General features: G+C 37.7%; 1 protein-coding gene across 1 annotated transcript; it reads left to right on the top strand.

Annotated features, from left to right (window-relative positions):
• The first annotated feature begins 9462 nt into the window (after window positions 1-9462).
• LOC102468728 (olfactory receptor 1G1) lies at window positions 9463-10513 on the top strand. The gene has a single exon (XM_006167578.2). The coding sequence runs from the start codon at window positions 9572-9574 to the stop codon at window positions 10511-10513; it is 942 nt and encodes a 313-aa protein (XP_006167640.1). The 5' UTR covers window positions 9463-9571.
• The last annotated feature ends 10165 nt before the right edge of the window (window positions 10514-20678 follow it).

Genomic DNA, 20678 nt, shown 5'->3' with positions numbered 1-20678 from the left:
TCACCCCATGGGGGGTTGGGATGGCCATGCTGCACACACTTTTCTTCCATTATCCTTTCCAGATTTGGGGCATACATATACATGTGCCTAGTGTGTCTTTCAAGCCACTGGTTCAGGACTTTACCTGTGTAGCAGCAGAAATGATTTAATTTCTTTTATATATTCAATCACAATCAATCCCAGCCATGGGGGATCCAGAGGCCTTAACCTCCATGCCACCTGCTGGTGCAATAATTTTAATACTATATTTAAAATTATTTCATTTACTCGAAGTGATGAAATTGACTAAACTGGAAAAGAATAAAAGAGGTCTTCAAAAAGTTCATGGAAATGGGACTCAAAGTACAAGTTTATTTTAGTGTATAAAAAATCCATGCACTGTTTTTCATAATGCATTTTCCATGAACTTTTGAAGACTCTTCATATAGCTTGTACACAAATTAGTGTCATATAGAGTTCATTCAGAAACAGAAACTACATCAGTTTTTTTTTCCTTTTTCTTTTTCTTTCTTTCTTTTTCATTCAGTGACTATGTATTATTACAGCATACCAAATGAGTTTTCCTATCATGAATACACAGTATATTGATTCAATCAATTAGTTACCATACATATTACTATCAACAGATAATTTTCCATTTCTGTGTCCCTGAAATGTTTCACTTCTTTTTCCCCTTGATTCCCTCCCGCTCACATTTCCCACTCTCCTCCCACACTGACTCTAGTATCCATAGTTGTTCTCCATCTCTTTATACCTTTTAATCTTTCCATTTCTGCCATCAACTGTAAGTATTTCATATATATTGAGCGGAGACATACAATGCCTCTCTTAGTCTGATGTGCTTCATTTAGTAGTAAATCTTACATATTTGTATATTTGTCTACTTACTTTCTTTTTTTCCCCTTTTTATAGGTTTTTGCCATAGGGCACATGCACTTACCAGAGAGAAAGAGACAAAGAAAGAGAGAAGGAAAGTGAGAAATTACCCCCTTGGGAGTGACCATGTCACAGGTCCCTTCTCCTCCATTCTCCTTCTGGGATCCTGAACACACATGTACCAGGCATGATTTTCAAGTCACTAGGTCTAGGACTTGAACCATGATCAACCACGTGGGAGTCCAGTAACATAAGCACTACACTATCTGCTGGCCCCTATATTCATTCACTTTCTAGAAAATCCCAGGGTCTCATTATTTTTTAGGACTGAGTAGGATCCTGTAGTGTATATGTGCCACACCTTTTCAATCCATTAATCTGTTCATGGACATTTAGGTAGGATCCTTGTCTTAGCAATTGTGAATAATGCTGTAATAAATGTGGATGTGCAACTGTTTTTTCTCTTTTTTAATATTTTATTTTAATTTATTTTATATATTCAATCACATAAGTGAATATTCCAACATGAATACATTTCTCACCAGTCCAGATGGAGATACTATACATGTTATCATTAGCAGATAGTAACCCATTTCTTTGTCCCATACATGTCTTGCCTCTGTATTTTTCTCCTTAATGTCTTTCCTTAGATACTTCTTCTCTCACCCTCTTCCCACACTGTACTTGGTATCTATAACCATTTTCTATGTTTCTATATCCTCTAGTCTTTCAGTTTCAGCCATAGAGTACAGACAGTCAGTATATATTAAGTGGAGATATACAGTGTCTCTCCTTCATAGCCTGGCTTGCTTCACTCAACAGTAAATCTTGCATATTCATCCACTTTCTATCAAAAGCCAGGGTCTTGATTTTTAAGGCTGAGCAAGTTTTTTTGACTGATTGCATTCCTAACCTTTGGGGAGATAACCCAGAAGTGGAATTACTGGATCATATGGTAGTTCTATTTGTAGGTCTTTAAGGAACCTCCATATTGTTCTCCACAGTGGTTGTGCTAATTTACATTCCCAGCAACAGTGTAGGTGTGTTCTCTTTCTCCATAGGCTCACCAGCACTTATCATTATTTTTTTAACTTTAGCCATCTGAATGGGATTAAGTGGTATCTCATTCTGGTTTTGGTTTGAATCTCCCTTACTATAAGTGATGTTGAGTATCAATGCTCTTTGGCTATTCATGTGTCTTCCTTTGAGTGTTGTCTGTTCAGCTCACTTGTCCATCTTTTACTTGGGTTGATTACTCTTTTTCAGGTGGGCTGCTTGAGTTCCCTGTATATTCTGATTATCAGTTCCTTATCTGAGGCATAGTTTGTAAATATATTCTCCCATTCCAAGGATGGTTGATTCACTCTAAGTATAGTTTCTCTTGCTGTACAGAAGCTTTGTAAACAGATGTAATCTCACTTGTCTATTTTCAGGATTACTGCCTGGGCTTTGAGGGTCTTCTTTAAGAAGTCTGCCTACTCCAATATCTCCAAGAGTTTCCCCTGTGTTTTCCACCAATAGTTTGATAGTTTGAGGTCATAGGTTTAGTTCTTTGATCCATTTTGAGTTTATTTTAGTTACTGGTGAGAGATAGGGGTCCAGTTTCATCTTTCTGCAGATGGATACCCAACTTTTGCAGCACCATTTGCTAAAGGGATTTTATTTTCCCCACAAGATTGTCTGGTGCCCTTTGTTAAAATTCAGTTTACTATATGTTTGGGGGTTTATTTCTGGGTTCTCTTTCCTGTTCCATTGGTCTACATGCCTGTTTTTGTGCCAGTACCATCCTGTTTTGATTATCACAGTTTTATAATATATTCATGTGGTCAGGGAGCGAGGTTTTGTATTTTTTAAGTTCATAGAAATCAGTTTCTTAAACAGATATCTGCACTTGTATGTTTATTGGCTTATTCACAATAAAAAATACAGAAATAGTCTACATGTTAACAGATTAGTGGATAAAGAAGATTAGATAGATACATAGGTAGATAATGTATATTATATATTTTTTTATATATATAATATATATATTATATAACTATATATTTTATATATATATACACACACACACACAGTGGAATATTACTTAGCCTTTAAATAAATACAAATCCTGCTATTTGTGACAGCATGGTTGAATTTGGAGAACATTATGTTAAGTGTAATAAGGCAGACACAGAATGAGAAAAATTCCATATCACTTACATATGGAATCTAAAAACGTCAAACTTAGAAAACAGAAAATAGAATAGTATCTGCCAGGGGATGGGGAAAATTGAGGATATCTTGAACAAAAAGTACAAGCTTTCAATTACAAGATAAATGAGTTCTAAAAATCTAACATGCAGTATGGCAATATAGTTAATAATAATGAATTATATACTTAATATTTGCTAAAAGAGTAGATCTTAAATGTCCTTGCCAAAAAAAAGAAAAAGTAACTATTGGGTGTCAGGAAAGTCATGACACATTTTTGCATAGGAAAGCATAGAAAAATAAATCATGGGTTTCCCAGCAACCTAATATGTGAACTTATGAGTATGTTAATTAGCTTGATTTGAGGAACCATTATACAAAGTATACCTATATAAAAATATCATGTTGTATACTCTAAACATATACAATTTTTATTTGTCAAATATCACTTAGTGAGTGGATTTTTAAGGGTTAATAGAAGAACTCCAGATACAGAAGAAGTCTAAATGACCATCTTTGAATAGGAACAATGCCCAAAATCACACATAGAACTAATCCACTAAAGGAATCACTATTACAGGGCTGGTCCAATAGGGCAGCAATTAAACCCTATGCATAGGGAGCCAGATACAATACAGCTGACCACAGTTCAAATCCTAGTTGCAACTGCTAGAAAAACATGCCACGCACATGTATGTATATGCCCCAAATTCTGAAATGATGAAGAAATGGAGGAAAAGGATTATAGCATGACCACATCCCATTGGGGTTCTCTCTCTCTCTCTCTCTCTCTCTCTCTCTCCCCCTCCCCCCCCCCATACTCTGGCAGTAAGACAGAAAAAAATAAAGAAATCGCTGCTACAGCCACTGGGCATAGGCTCCACTATTTGCATCACTGTTTCCACCAATACGGGACTTGGATGCCATCTCTAGATCTTCTCTGGATCAGTTGTAGTGGATGCAGTTGACCACTCACTGCCTTCCTGGTTTCTGTGTGGTCCCTGCCACTTCACATTACCAGCTTTCATCTTAAAGTCCAGGATGGGTACATCTGATTGGTAGAGTCTGTGTCCTATGTCCATGCTTTAAGGAAAGATGGGAAGTAGGTATATGGAAACCAAACTAGAAGTTCTTTTTCTTGGGGAGCTGGCAGGCAGCGTGGTGGTCAGGGGTGCTGGACTCCCACACAGCCAACCACCCCGGACCTGGCAGCTTACTTTCTCATTTTCTCACTTTCTCAGTCTCATATTCTCTCTCTCTCTCCCCTCCCACATATGGTCAAATAAGAAAGAAAGAAAGAAAGAAAGAAAGAAAGAAAGAAAGAAAGAGAGAGAGAGAGAGAGAGAGAGAGAGAGAGAGAGAAAGAAAGAAAGAAAGTTAGTTAGATAAAATAATTTTTTAAAAAAAGAAGAAATTCTCCCTCTTAGGCAACATCTCAAATCTCAGCTCAGTTTATCTACCTTGGGCTGGAGCTTGTCCCATGCATAGATGATTTGTGTTTGGTTAAAGAAGAAAACTGGAGACTTACAGAATTTTAAATCCTTGCCTAGGTTCACATGGCTATATTTCTGTCACAGGCTATCTGACCTAGAATTTGCAATCTTCTATGACTGTGCTATGCCTCTCTAGGGACAAGAATGAGAAAGAAAGATAAAGGGGGTCTTTAGAGATGTTTACCTGGTCAAACTGAGGAAACATGACTTAGGTTTGGGTTCCCTCTATATTCTACATCTCCAGATTCTAAGAAAATAATAAATGGTCTAGGAATAAGGACTCTAGACAAATCATTTTTATCGCTCTAGCACTTGCATTGCTTTTTCCTACCTTGTTCATTGATCCCTACCAGCTGCCATTCCACTTTGGTCAGTGGATTCTGAGCATGCCAAGTCATGTCACATGTCAGACGGACAGAATACAGACATCATATGTTTGTACTTCTTAAAGGAACAGGTCTTTTCCTTTTTCCCATGATAGAAAATAAATAAATAAACTAGTTTTGGTTTGGTTTGGTTTGGTTTTTAGGTTTTTGCCAAAGGGTACCACATGTGCTCATTGGAGAGAGACAGTAAGAAGGAAAGTGAGAAATCACTCCCCAGGGTGGGTGGCCATGCCACAATCCCTTCTCCTTCATTCTTCCCCTGTGATTTTGGTCATGCACATATGTGATTTTCAAGCCACCAGGTCCAGGACTCGAACTGTTGTCAGCCATATGGAAGTCCAACACTTTAACCAACATGACACCCATTGGCCACAAAAACTAGTTTGTTTGGTTTTTTTAGCATGAAGTTATATGGTTGTTCTTTTGTTAAATGAAATAGTACATTTCAACCATTAGATTATGATTTAAGTGTATAACACCATACTTCCAGAACACAGAAGAAATTGGCCACATACCAAAGATATTACAAGAATAACTCATATTCCCAGGTCAACCATATTCTGTGTTTCCTTTTCTCTGTGTCCCCTGATTAGATTATGTGGTCATTTATACAGAAAACAGAGATTCTGTATTCTAAATATCACTTCAATCTCCACTTTCCCCTTAGATCTGCTCATGCAACATTTAAAAGGATAGGATTCAGGTGACTGGCACCTACTATAATAAAACACACCCAGCTTTTCCCCCGCTCTCCCCATTCCAAAGGAAGTAAAAGTACACATGGAGGTACACCAATATAGTCTCAACCTGGCCTATTATCAAGTCTAAAAGAAGAGATGGAAGGTACTTCTCTGAACCTACAGTGGTTCACAGCATATGGTCTGTTTTATTATACTAGAAGCCTCTATCTGTATCATTCTGAAAAGTTCCAGAAAAAAACTGAAGGCTAAATGAAGCAACGAAAGCTTACTTAGCTCCTTTGAGGGAGAATTTAGGATGCTGGAATGCTACTGAGATCACAGAGATGTTGTGGACAGGTCCCTGACGCCTTAGCCTCTCTTGGACCAGCCCACCACAGGGACACAGCACTGAATTCAAAATCCTCTTGGGCTTGGGGTACCTCACAGAATTAATTATCTTGTATTTAACACATCTTGAGACTGGTCCAACCTGCAGCTAAGAATAGCAGCATTCTAATTCCACAGGTGCTGATGAAATTCTATGAACATATTTCTCATAGGTCCTATAAACTAGAAAAACAGGCAGACATTAGAGCAAATTTTGAAATAAGTAGAAATAGAATTGGATGTAGTTGTTATTAGGCTCTACGTGGTGTTCTATAGCTGCATCTTCCTAGGATAACATATATTGGCATGATCTTAATCATGGAGCTCTTAGCCCTTATTCTCAAAACAGATAAAAATAAAAGATTAATACAGTAAGACAAAAGGAGAAACTGAAGCAGATATAGTGATGGCAAGAACCATTATTCAACACATCTGGAGTATGAATCAAACTTCCTTTTATTGCCTTTAAAAGAGATTCCTGACACCTTCTTCTCACCATCCATGGTAAAAGAGATGTATATGAAGCAGACAGAATCCTGACAGTGACACTCTCAGCAATTAGCAAGAAAACCCAGGTAAGGACTAAGAAAAGAAGATGCATGGCTGTTTTGCTTCTTTTCTATCCCCCTTTCTCCTTAGCCCATTCCAACCTCTGGTGTGTTAGGATCCCATCTCTCGAAAATAGTCCTGTAACAACAGTGATGAAATTGTGCTACTTTAATGACCAAAAAGGGCAGAGCCCCAGGTCATCACTTACAGACAATGAGATCCATTTTGATTTATGGAGAACATTGTTTTGACTTATGGAGAACAAGAGCACAGGAACCAACAGTGCCTTCTCTTCAAGTAATCCCATAATGAACCCTTTCACCAAAACTTCAGCCTCTGATGGAGATACACATAAGTTCACACACCTACACACATCCACAAACACAGGAGGATACACACTCATGCTCACACACATTAAGGTGCTAGAAGAATGTGACACTGACCAAAAACGTTTCTCTGCCAATTTTGAATCGTCATCAATGAGAAGCTGCATTATATTGCATTATCTTCCATTTTATATATCTTATGAGCCCATGGTTTGGTTATAGAGCAAGCTTCCCTTAAGTAAATTATTTATTTTTTAGTATTCTTCCCATGGCTCAAATTTCAAAATGTACTAAAAAGGTACACATGAAAAATTTTCTCCCTCTCCTATCTTTCATCCACCCAACCCCATATCTCTAAGAAGTAATCAGGGTTATTTGTTTATTCTTTCAGAAATGTTTATTGAACATTCAAGCCACTATAATATATATCATGTTGGAAGGTGGGGTTAAAATGTTTATATTTGGGACCAATATGGGGATAATTCAACTTAATTTGAATTAAGTTCTGATCCCTTCAATCCTCCACCCATCTTTATGCCCTGTTTTTTTTTTACAAGATAACTTTTACTTCTTTTCTCCCTAAATGTCTATTTCCTCATCAGTGGAAAACATGAGTTCACTAAACTCCATTCTGATTTCCAAACTTGAACCTGTATCCAAAAGCATCCAATATGCTCACCAAATTTTAAAATCAATCAACTCCAAGAAACTGTCTTCTAAAAGATCATACAGCTAACATGAAATGTAAGAATGATCTTGTTTTGAGCTATAGGAGTCACAGTTCATAATGTGCCTAGAAAAACGCCAACTGACCCTAGGTGAAAAGGAAAGACAATGCATTAAATGAGTTTTATGTCTGGATGAAGTAATGGGTATTCATCCCACAACTGGTATTCTAAAAGTTAGACTAAAACAGTAGCAAAAGAAGAAATAAAGAAAAACGGTCATTTTTAGTAACTTGGGGACTAAGAAGAAAATGGAACTGAGGTTTCTACCTCTGCAAAGCTAGAAATGGCCATGGGGCAAGATCAAGGACGGTGAAGGTTCTGAGGCCTCTTCCATTGCCTAAATCAATGAGAGGCTTGTCCTGATTAAGAGAAAAGTAAAAGTCAACTCAGAGCACTAGAAAAGGCAAAAGCAGTGGCCTCTCTGAGGCCAGAGATCTGGCTGCAGGACTGACTGTACTCATCTGGAAAGCCCCGGAGATGCACCTGTGGACATATGTGCAGTAAGCCCCACTAACCCACCCACATCACCTAGAGCTCTGTCTAGGGTATATGAATAATACAGAATCTAACAGACACAGACCCTAAGTAGTGTTGGGACTCTTGGTAGGGAATGGGGGAAACACAATCAGTTATGACCATGCTGGCCAATAGCACACAAGTAAGAGACCTTGGATACTTCAACTACTATCCAATAACGTCTGGTGATTAAAGAAGAACATGAAGAAGAGTGGAAAGAACAGTGGTCTTGGAGCTTAACATTTAAGGAGGAACTAGGTTCTTACACTTGCTGGATGTGACTTAAGGGTTAGCGATTATTTATTCATTTTCTGTTGGGGAGGAGGAATCCTTTTCCTTCTAATTAAAAACAATTATTTTGGGATCAACAGATAATGTGATGGTTACATCACTGGACTCCCACATAGTCAACTGTGATTCAAGTCCCAGATCCGGCACCTTAAAACTCATGCCAGGCAGGTGTGTGTGCGTGCCCAAGATCCTGAGAGGAGAATGGAGGAGAAAGGATTGTGGCATGGCCATCCCCCCAAGGGGTGATTTCTTGCTTTCTGTCTCTCTGTATCTCTGTGTCTCTCCAATGAGTGCACACACCCTATAGCAAAAATCTCTCTTTAAAAAATTATTATTTTAAGAATATTAATTATTTCTATAAAACATGCTGAAAATACCTTCCCAGTTTTTTGGTTGTCTTTTTACTTTGTGCATAATCTTTTTATTTTATTTTTTAAGGATTATTTTATTTTGTTTATTCATTTTGATTTGACCAGAGAGGGACAGAGCAAGAGAGAGAGAGAAACAGAAAGTGGGAAAGTTAGCCGCCAGGTCCAGGACTCAGACCACAGTCAGTCATGTGAGAGTCTAGCATCCTTAACCATACCAGCTGCCGGCCCCAATGTGCATAATCTTTTTTTAAAATACATTTTTAATTTAATTTAATCAAAGCAATGATGATTTTCTTTACTGTTTCTTCCATTTTTGTTGTTGTTGCTGTGATTTGTTTTTACTTAGAAAGACTGCCCTTGTCTCATGATTAAATAACTATTGAGTTGTATTTGCTTAGGTTCCTTTATAGTTATATCTGTAAATATAACCACCTGAAATATATTTCAGTTAAACTCTGTGAGATGTAAATTTAAATTAATTTTCCAAAAACTTAACCAGCTCATCTCAGCATCATTCATTAAGTCTCTCTTCCTTTTCCTATAGGTTGCCAGCGCTATCTTTAGCAAACCAAGGTCTAAAGAATACTGTGTTCTGCTCCCAGATTTTCTATCTTTTTCTTTGATTAATTTGTTAATGAGGAAAACAATATGGAACAGTCCCTAGGATGTCCACATGGAAGAAGAAGACAGTCTGGAATATTGCATGCCTGTGAGAGTTCACAATCCAGGGCCTCTCAGCTTCTCTCAGTAAACCCAACTTTCTGCTCACAGACAAATGGAAAGGGAAAATCTGACAGGCATCTCAGAATTTTTTCTCATGGGGCTCTCTGAGCAGCCAGAGCAGCAAGAAGTCCTCTTTGTGCTCTTCTTGTCCATGTACTTGGTCACTGTGGCAGGTAACCTACTCATCATTCTGGCCATCATCACTGATGCTCAACTCCACACACCCATGTACTTCTTCCTAGCCAATCTCTCTTTTGCTGATGCCTGCTTTGTGTCCACCACGGTTCCTAAGATGCTGTCAAACATATGGATCCAGAATCAAGTCATATCTTACTCAGAGTGTCTATCGCAACTATATTTTTTTATGTTGTTTGTAATGCTTGAAGCATTTCTCTTGGCTGTCATGGCCTATGACCGCTACATGGCCATATGCCACCCACTTCATTACATCTTGGTCATGAGCCCTGGGCTCTGTGTCTTCCTAGTGTCTGCATCCTGGGTCATGAATGCCCTCCACTCCCTTCTACACACACTTTTGATGAACAACCTGTCCTTCTGTGCAGACCATGAGATTCCACACTTCTTCTGTGACATCAATCCCCTTCTGAGTCTCTCCTGCACAGATCCCTTCATCAATGAGCTTGTAATCTTCTCTGTTGGGGGTCTTGCAGGTCTGGTTTGTGTGCTTTGCCTGGTTATCTCTTACACATACATTTTCTCAACCATCCTGAAGATCCCCTCAGCTCAAGGGAAGCGGAAAGCTTTTTCTACCTGCAGCTCTCATCTCTCTGTGGTCTCTCTCTTCTTTGGGACTTCTTTTTGTGTTTATTTCAGCCCTCCTTCAACCCGCTCAGCACAGAAGGGCACAATTGCATCAGTAATGTACACAGTGGTAACTCCAATGTTGAATCCATTTATCTATAGTTTGAGGAACCGAGACATCAAGTCTTCCCTGAGAAAGCTAATTTGGGTTAGAAAAATCCACTCCCCTTAATGATAATGACTTGATATCACATATGGGGTTCTCCGCTCATTTGCATTCACACTAAGCAGTGAAGAATGGAAGAAGGAAAGAAATTGGAAATCTTGCTTCCAATACCCATAATCTGAACCTGAAATATTTATGTCTAAACTATAGGACTGCAGCAGAACAATATGTGGCCCAGAATAAAATTCGGGGAAAGTTAGCCTCTCTAACATCACTGCAAACTTGAGTACTTGGATCTACCAATAATGTTTCTGCCAATGAGACTGCCCATGTCTATGAAGGCCCTATGTCAATGACTATTGTTTTTTATTTATTTATTTATTTTTACATTCAATAACTGTGTGTCATTACAATATACCAAATGAATTTTCTCATTCTAAATTTACCAAGCCTTTAAGAATCACAGTCTTCCTAACCATCTTAAATTTCACATGAAAACTTTATCTTTGAAGACATTTTTTCCAAGCCCATTTTATCTTTGCAGACCCAATGCTTACATGCTTACATCTTTTTTTTTCTTTTGGAGAGGTTTTTGCTATAGGGCGCGTGCACTCACCAGAAAGACAGAGAGAGACAGAGAGACAGAGAGCGAGAAATCATCCCCTAGGGGACATGGCCACACCACAATCCCTTCTCCTCCATTCTCCTCTTGGGATCTTGGGCACGCATGCACATGTACCCAGCATGAGTTTAAGCCACCGGATCCAGGACTCAAACTGCTGTTGACTACATGTGAGTCCAGCGACATAGCCATTACGCCAACTGTTGGTCCCACTTACATCTTTTTCTTTTTTTTTTTTTAATTTTTCTCTCTTTATTTTTAAAACATGTCTAGGACACAGGAGATTTCTCATAATTGGTGTTGCCAATTGGCTAAAGAAATATCATTGTATGGAAACTATACCAAATATAAACATTTGATAAGTAATGTAATTCCAAGTTAGTTCATTAAATCACAAAATATTCAGCAATGTGTTATACTATTCGAACCTGGCTTTTTTGATCTTACAATGTGGTTGGATTGCATAAGTACATACATATATTTTTTAACTTACATCTTAACATAATGCCTCATGCTAGTTATTTGTGTTGAACCTCACTGGAATGGTTACAATCACAAAATTAGGTGCTAGAAAGAAATGACCATTAGGGACACTTTATAATCAATCTATCTAAATGACTGAAATGCCCTGCTAGTTGTTCTTCAATTCTAAGTCTATCCACATTCCGTCTACTCTGTACAACACAAATTAGTCTTCATGGGATATGATTATATCATCACTAGAAATGTCCAATGGCCCTATAATGCCTGCAGAACAAAGCTCAAATTATGCAAGCATGCAGGCTCACCATCACCAGTTCATACCTGACATGGTTCATAGATAGCCTACACTATTCTGTATTTCTCCCAAGGTAAACTCAAATCAATATTTTCAGAATATATTGATATACTCCAGATAGTTAACAAAGATTTGGAAAGCTTTGTCTGTAGAAGTTGTGACAAAAATCTGTACAATAAGTTATAGTCATAACCAACAAGTTTTTATAGAAAAGTAAGATGTTATCACCGCATTTCATTCTTATTGTCTATCTCCCTTTGGAAATCTGGTTGTATATTGCAGTGCCGCAGGTTGTCATTGCTGTAAATAATATCTGCTCCAATAGCAGTCAATGGTTACTAGCCAGCTCACTTGTTCCCTACTTACCTCACAGGAAGCCCACATACTATTATCTGACAATAAAAGGAAGTATACTGAAATAGTAGACACCATGGACTCTAGAGTTAGACTGCAGAAAGTTCAAATACTGACTTTGCCACTTTTAAGCTAGGACATTATTTGACTTTTGGAACCAAGTAAAAGCTACCTCACTGTGTTGTCAATAATTTTAAATATGCGGTCCAGCAAGTGGAGTGGTAGTTAAGATGCTGGAGTCCCAACCTGGTGGCTTGCTTTCTCACTCACTTTCTTTCTCTCTCTCTCTTTCTATCCCTATCTTTCTCTGGTAAGCACACATGCCCTGTGGCAAATTTTAAAATAATAATAACAATAATAATCATAAATAAAATTAAGTAATGTTTTTAAATTTTTTTAAATAAGTTTAAATATGAAAATATATGTAAAACATTCTTTGTGATAATTAAATGAGTGCACATGAAAGCATTTATAGCAATATAGCGTATTTTTATTAAATGTTAGCCATTATAGTGGTAGCGGGTTCAGTGTTCACTGGTTACCAATTTGTCTGAGTCCAGAGAAACAGAATACCCACATAACACCAGTTATAAGAAGCATGTTTACTACTTATGAATAGGTATCAAGCTATAATCAAGGCCTAGAATTTATTTTGAGCCAGTCCTCTGAGGATCAGAAAAGCTGCCCAGGGTGGATAGAGTCTCACCTCCATATACCCAACTTGCACCATAGCTGAGGGACTCTGGAAAGCAGTCTGTCATGAGTTTTACAGTCCAGGGGTCATATAAAGTACTGAGTTAAAGCACTGAAGGATATCCTGTTTCTAGGAAGGACTGGAACAGAATCTGAGCTATTTTGGTTCTTCCTCATCTCAGTATGATGTATTCCCAACATATTCTACCATCAAGAAAGATGAGGGGGTCAGGGAACTAGATCAGTCCAAGACTACCCAGTGAACTGTCTTTCAGTAGGTCTTGTTAAAATGAGAACTGAACAGCAGGAAATAATGTGAATTCACTCTCAGGTACTGCTGGTAAGGCATCGAGTATTATCTGTACTGTGAACGTAGAAGAGTCATTATTTAAATTACTCTTTTGGAGAACATTGTAGAATTTAATATAAAATCATCTGCTTACTGAGATTCATGTACAGGGAAGATTTCAATCTACTTTTCAAATCATGTTTATTAGGTACTTAACGGGGAAAATTACCTACTTAATTTAAAATGCAAAGGTTTACATCATCCCACACTTCCTCCTAATTCATTGACAACATTTTTTCCTCTTTAATATGTGCCAGTATCTTTAGTTCTATCTTTTTAACTTATACTACTACTCTTTCATATGTATATTGTACAGAACAACCATGTAACAACAGTTCACATGTTTGTCATAATTATGGGTGTGCCAATTATTTTCATTGAATTATTCTAACCTACATTCTTTAAAAGTTATAAATCCACAAATAATTATGAATAATTTTAAAGCTCATGTTCTATAGTACCAAACTGCTATCAAAATGTAATTGTTTATCAATTCATCATTAATGGACACCTAAATTCTGTCATGGATGACCTGGAGAATCAGGCCCAGAAAGACAAATACTATTATACATGTCCTCACTCATAAGCAGAAACTAAAGGAAGTTGATGTCATGGAAGCAGAAAGTACAGCAGGGATTACTATATGCTGGGAAGGGGAAGAGGAAAAGTTGAGAGGAATTGTCTAAAAGGTTAAAAATAGTTAAGATTGGGGGCTGGCAAGTACTATGATGGTAAGGCTCTGGACTCCCGTGTGACCAACTCACATGGCAGTTCAAGTCCCAAACCTGGTGACTTCTCTCTCAATTTCTCCCTCTTTCTCTGTCTCTCCCTGGACAAATTAAAAAATAATAATAAATAAAATTAAATAATTATTTTTAAAAAGTAGATAGGATATTTAAATTGTAGTATTCTATAGCACAGCAAGGTAAATATAGGTTAAAAAATAATTTGTTGTACATTTTAAATTTTGAATATTGCCAATACAAAGAAATGATAAACATTTGAGGTGATGAATATGCTATTTACCCTGATTTGATCATTACACATTGTATATATATATTTAAATATCACACTGTAACCCATAAATATGTACAACTATGTGTCCATTAAAGAGGTTTTAAAATGTGGGCCCAACAGATAGCACTGAATCAGGAATTGTTTGAGCTCCCTCAAGTCAAAGTGGAAAAGATTCCTTGTTCATACACAGGAATTTCAGGAGGGACCTAAAAGTGCCAAATTGTTTAGGTAGAGTTAAATTGTTCCTAAAATAAAGTCTAGGCTAGTCCACCTAAAAGAGTTTTAAAAACAGGTTGAAAAAGATCAGATGAATTCATTTGTCACTGATATGTCAGAAAAAAATAAATAAATAAACAGTATATTTTACTATTTAACATACAACAAAATCTAATACTCAACAATGTAAAATTCACAATGTCTAGGATATAATAAAATATTATTACACATATATGAAGGAGCAAGAATATTTGATCATTAGGAGAAAAATAAGATAACAGAAATAGACACAATAATACTACAGATAATGGAGACAGCATTTGCAAAATAATAAAATGGCTTTTATAAATCTCCTTCATAAGATGAAGAATATAAAGGGAAACAAAAATACAATGAGTCAAGAAAGAGAAGACCGGAAAAAAAGAACAGTAAGAAAATCATAGAAATTATTTAAAATACAAAATATAAAATGAGGGAACCAGCAGTTTGCGTAATGGCTATGTCACTGGACTCCCACGTAGTCAACCGTGGTTCGCGTCCTGGACTCGGTGGCTTAAAACTCAGGCCCTTAAAATTCACACTAGACTCATGTGCGTGCGTGCCCAAGATCCTGAGAGGAGAATGGAGGAGAAGGGATTGCGACATGACCATCCCCCCTGGGGGGTGATTTCTCGCTTTCTGTCTCTATGTCTCTCTCTGTCTGTCTGGCGAGTGCACGCGCCCTATAGCAAAAACCTCTCCCCAAAAAAAAATTTTTAAAAAATGAAATGAACATTTCCCAAGATAAGATTAAAAGAACTGACATCAAAGGAAAAAAGATCAATGAACTTGAAACAATAATAAGAAAATCAAGTTTAAAAAAATTAAGTCCAAAGTGAAGTATGGAAAGAAAAAAGTTGGAACAAAAAGAACAAGCCCACAGTTACTGGGGGAGATAATATCAAGTGGTTTGACAAATCTGTAATTGGAGTTACAGAAGAAGAAAGAATCAATAAACTCTTAAAGAAATAAAGTTCAATTTTTTCCCAAAGTTTTATATTTAACGAAAAGTATAAACCCACAGATAATAGAACAAATCACAAGCAGTCTAAACAACCCAACAAAATATTCATTCCAAAACACAATATTTTAATTACTGAAAATGAATGATAATGTTTTAAAAGTAACCAGATGTTCTTTTTTTTTTTTTAAGAGAGAGATTTTTGCTATAGGGTACATGCACTCGCCATAGAGACAGACAGAGACAGAAAGTGAGAAATCATCCCTGGGAGTATGGCCATGCCACAACCCCTTCTCCATTCTCCTGTTTGTATCTTGGACACAAGAGTGAGTTTTAAGCCACCACGTCCAAGACTCCAACTGCTGTTGAATACATGACAGTCCAGTGAAGTAGTCGTTACTCCATCTGCTGGTTCCAATAGCCAGACATTCTAAACCAGTGATTGCTAATAACAGAAATAACTGAGTCTGGTAATTTGAAAGAATAGAGGTTTATTTAGCTCATCATTTTGAAGATACAGGTCACGGGGTCACATCTATTGAGCATCTTCTTGCTGGTGGGTCACATAACAGAGGACATTACATGGTGAGGACATTACATGTTTCTCCTTCCCTTTCCTTATAAACCCACCAGGATTCAGGCTCCTCCCTGATGACCTTAATTCTAATCATTTTCCAAGGGCCCACCATCCAACACCATAGTCATTTAGATTTTCACCCTCCTAATCCTATCAGGACCAAATTTTAACATGTGAATTGAAGTGGGGAATTCAAACATTAGAGAAATTACATCAGCAAAATTATAGAATAGGAATTCTCGGGCTCTATTATTCTTCATGGAAATCCAACTAGCAGCTTCCTCCAGATAACAGTATCTTTGTAAATATCAGAAATCTGATATGAGGTCAAGACACTCCCTTGGCCTGCAGAACTGAGAAAAGCCACATTCAAATGATAGGAGGAACAGTTTCATTTTGACTGTGCTGTTCCCCCTAAGACACACAGAGAATTCCCTGGAAACCCTGGTTTCTACAGTGAGAAAAGAGATTGGAGGCATTCAGTTTCCCCATCATTCTGGAACCCTTTATACTACTTTGTCCTGATCCATGATACTTCAAGGTTATCAGCAGGGCAAGACCACATGAGGTCAATTAGAACAAAGAATGGGGGTGGGGCTTGCAGCAACCAGTGTATGGATCTCCGATGATACCTCTGCATTCTGGACAATAGTGGTATTCCACTGAAAAAAATTAGCCAATAAGGGACAGCCAGGTGGCATAGTGGTTAAGGTGCTGAACTCCCACATAACCAGCTGTGCTTCAAGTCCCAAACCCAGGGACCTAAAAATCTCACCAGGCTTGTGTGCATGTGTAACCCAAAATCCCAAGAGGAGAATGAAGAAGAGATTGCAGATGGCTATCCCCTCACCTGGGGGTATGTGGAATTTCTCACTTTCCTTTTCCCTGTCTCTCTCTCTCTCTCTCTGGCAAGTGCATTTGACACCATCAAAAGAAAATAATAAAATCTCAAAATTAGACATCACACTCTGCTTTCAAAATATACTATAAAACTATTGTAATCAAAATAGCTTAAAACTGGCACAAAAACAGCATGTTATCAAATGAAACAATAGAACATCCAAGGGAAAAAAATCTACAAATTTATGGTGATAGCAGTACTGAGAATACAAAATGAGGAAAGAATAGTCTATTCAATAAATTATGCTGAAAAAATGAGTTATCCACATGCAGAGAGTTAAACACTTTATCTTACACCATACACAAAAATCAACTCAAAATGGGTTTAAAGCTTACATGTGAGACCTGAAACTGTAAAACTACTAGAAGGAAACATAGGGGGAAGCATCAGGTCATTGGTCTTGCCAATAATTTTTATGAATTATGACCCAGAAAACATAAGCAACAAAAGCAAAAATAAACAAATGAGATAACAATAAACTAAAACCCTTCTGAATAGAAAAATAAACAACTAACAAAGAGACACCCCACAGAGTGCACAAAAAAAATATTAGCAAATCATGTATCTGAAAAGGCATTAATATCCAAAATATATAAAGAACTCAAACAACTCAATAGTAAGAAAAGAAATAACTTTCAAATGGGCAAAGAACCTGAAGAGATGCTTCTCAAAGGAACATAATGATTACAGGGCTGTTTAGGAAGATAAATTGAAAGGAATATGACTAATGGATATTGGCACAAATTTATTTAACCCTTATTTCCAAACTTCAAGTCCACCTGGGAAGGAAGAGAGAAGTAAGCTGAGCACACTGGTTTCCTGCCTACAACCTACTTTGAAAACATCTCTATTGTCATCACACCTTCATATTAGACTTCAGCATATGGCTTTGTTTAGACACAGATTTTGGAATTTTTAAATGTTTTTTAAGAGTCACTAATTTAGAGAGACATTCCATCATCATTACTGTATCTACTGAATTAAATAATGGTTAAAAAAAAATTGTTACCATTTCACAAAGAATTTTTTTTCCTAAATACTCTTAATAAAGAGGATTGCCTTCATGGCTCTGTTCCTCAGGCTACAGATGAAGAGGTTCAGTATAGGGGTCGTCACACTGTACATCACAGCCATGACAGTTTCCATCATAATATTATGATTTCTGATGGGTATAAGTAGAGACCAATAATTGTCCCATAGAAAACAGACACCACAGAGAGGTGGGAGGCATAGATAGAGAGAGCCTTCTGTATGTCACCAGCAAAAGGGACCTTGAGAATGGAGGAGATAATTCTTACATAGGACATGACAAGTAGAAATGAGATGACAAGAATGAGCCCTTCTGGGGCCAGAAGGTGATGTGGAGGTTAAGTAACTGGATCCCACATAGCCAGCTACACAGTTCAAGTTCTGGATCCAGTAGCTTGAAAGACACACTGGGTGCTTGTACCTGGATGCCCAAAATCCCAAGAGGAGAGAGGAGAAGGCACTGTGGCATGGTCATACACCCCACTCCACCCCCGGGGGTTGATTTCTCTCTCTCTCTCTCTCTCTCTCTCTCTCTCTCTCTCATGAAAAATATCGCCAAGCCATTGACCTAAGTGTCAGAGCAGGTCAGCTTCAGCAAAGTAGATATGTCACAGAAAAAGTGACAAATCTGATTGCAAACACAGAAGGGCTGACTGACCATGAGTAGGGTTTGCAATATGGCATAGGCAGCACCTAACAGAAGAAGACAAATTCAAAGTTCATGATAGTAGTATAGTGCAGAGCAAAGCAGATGGCTACATAGCAATCACAGACTATGACCACAAGGAGTAAGCATTCAAGAACTATAAAATAATAATAATAATAATAGTAAAACAGGTAAAAATACATCTGAGCCAGGCAAGCTGCATAGGGATGGATGTGATTCGGCTCTGTATAATCTGCAGCAATTTGGGCATTGGACAAAGGAAAAGCAGACGTTGGAGATGGACACATTACCGAGAAAGAAATACATGGTGTATGGAGATGGGAGTCCAGCTGAATAAGGATGATGGTAAGGAGGACCCCAGGGTGGTGGTAAGATACATGGCCACGAGTGGGGAATAAACCAGGTTCCACTGCTCTGGCTAGATGGGTAGGCCCAGGAGGAGAAACTCTGAGATGACAGCTTGGTTCCTCTTTGACATTTTGTGACTCTTTAATCTTTATGAAGAACATAATGAATAAATGTTGAAAAATGGTAGAGATAAAGATTGGCCTGATTTTTTTTAAGAGGTTTTTTTGGGCGCATGCGCTTGCCAGACAGACAGAGACAGAGAGACAGAAAGCGAGAAATCACCCCACAGGGGGGATGGCCACCCCACAATCCCTTCTCCTCCATTCTCCTCTCGGGATCTTGGGCATGCACGCACACGTGCCCGGCATGAGTTTTAAGCTACCGGGTCTGGTATGAGAACTGCGGTCGACTACATGGGAGTCCAGCAACATAGCCATTATGCTAACTGCTGGTCCCAAGATTGGCCTGGTTTGATAATTACATTGTATACACATTTCAAAAAAACCATTCTATACCCCACAAACTCTATATGTAAATTAGAAAATATAATAATATTTTAAAATTTAGAAATCTTCTTTAAAAAGAAAATAATATACCTTAAAATCCACATGTAACAAATAAGTGTATCTCTATGACATGTGGTCTATTGTAAAGTGGTGGATGAGTGAGAATTTAGACACAGGCAGACTGGATCATGCACTCCGTCTGTCAGGACTGATCCATCAAAGTCATCAAGGACATCATGCCTTCAAATCCAGTAACATATTACATTTAATACTAATGATCACTTTCTACTTGGTGAAATTCTCCCTTCTCTTAGCCAGGTGATACTTTATCTTACTGACATTTTTCTGCTATCTTATTTTTCATGGAAAATTCTTCTTTCTCTATGTAATAATGATTCTCCTCAGAGTATTATCTTTCTACATTTTACCAAATATGCCAGTGAATCCTAAACACATTTCTTCATCCCACACAACTCCTCTGAGCTACAGACTTAGATGTTCAGCTTCATAATGACCCTTTTTTCTTTTTAAAAACATTTTTAATAAACTATAATCCATGTACTATAAAATTTATCCTTTCAAAGCATACAACTCACTGGTTATTAGTACATTCATAGAATTGTGCAGCCATCAAGAATATCTAATTTCAGAAGAAGCCACAGGCCTTCAGGACAAGGTTCCACATGGCTACAGTGAACTAGATTTTTAAGGGAATGAAGATTTTCTACTAACAATTCAGCCTCCAACAAACGAGCTAGCGGCAGAAGAAGCCACGGGCCTTCAGGACAAGGTTCCACATGGCTACAGTGAACTAGATTTTTAAGGGAATGAAGATTTTCTACTAATAATTCAGCCTCCAACAAACGAGCTATCGGTAGGGAGCCCCCCTCTGCACCCCCAGCTTTCTCTCTCTGTCTCTCAGTTCCTATCTCTCCCTGCTTCTGTCTTCCCTTTTTCTTTTTGGTAATATTTCCTTTTTACCTATTTTTTTAAAAAGAGGCCCAGTTTTTCTCTGGCTCTTAGCTCCACCTTCTTTCTTATTAATTTTCGCTCTGTTCCTCCCATCCAGGCAGAAGAAGCCACGGGCCTTCAGGACAAGGTTCCACATGGCTACAGTGAACTAGATTTTTAAGGGAATGAAGATTTTCTACTAATAATTCAGCCTCCAACAAAC

The sequence above is a fragment of the Tupaia chinensis genome, unplaced genomic scaffold (assembly GCF_000334495.1).
Source record: "Tupaia chinensis unplaced genomic scaffold, TupChi_1.0 Scaffold144899_1, whole genome shotgun sequence".
Classification (NCBI taxonomy): Eukaryota; Metazoa; Chordata; class Mammalia; order Scandentia; family Tupaiidae; genus Tupaia; species Tupaia belangeri.
The sequence above is the reverse complement of the archived record's forward strand: the minus strand, read 5'-3'. Positions and strand labels throughout refer to the sequence as shown.

Bases quoted from the DNA above. Each gene is read 5' to 3' on its own strand.
- LOC102468728 (XM_006167578.2), top strand. From the start codon at position 9,572: ATGGAAAGGGAAAATCTGACAGGCATCTCAGAATTTTTTCTCATGGGG.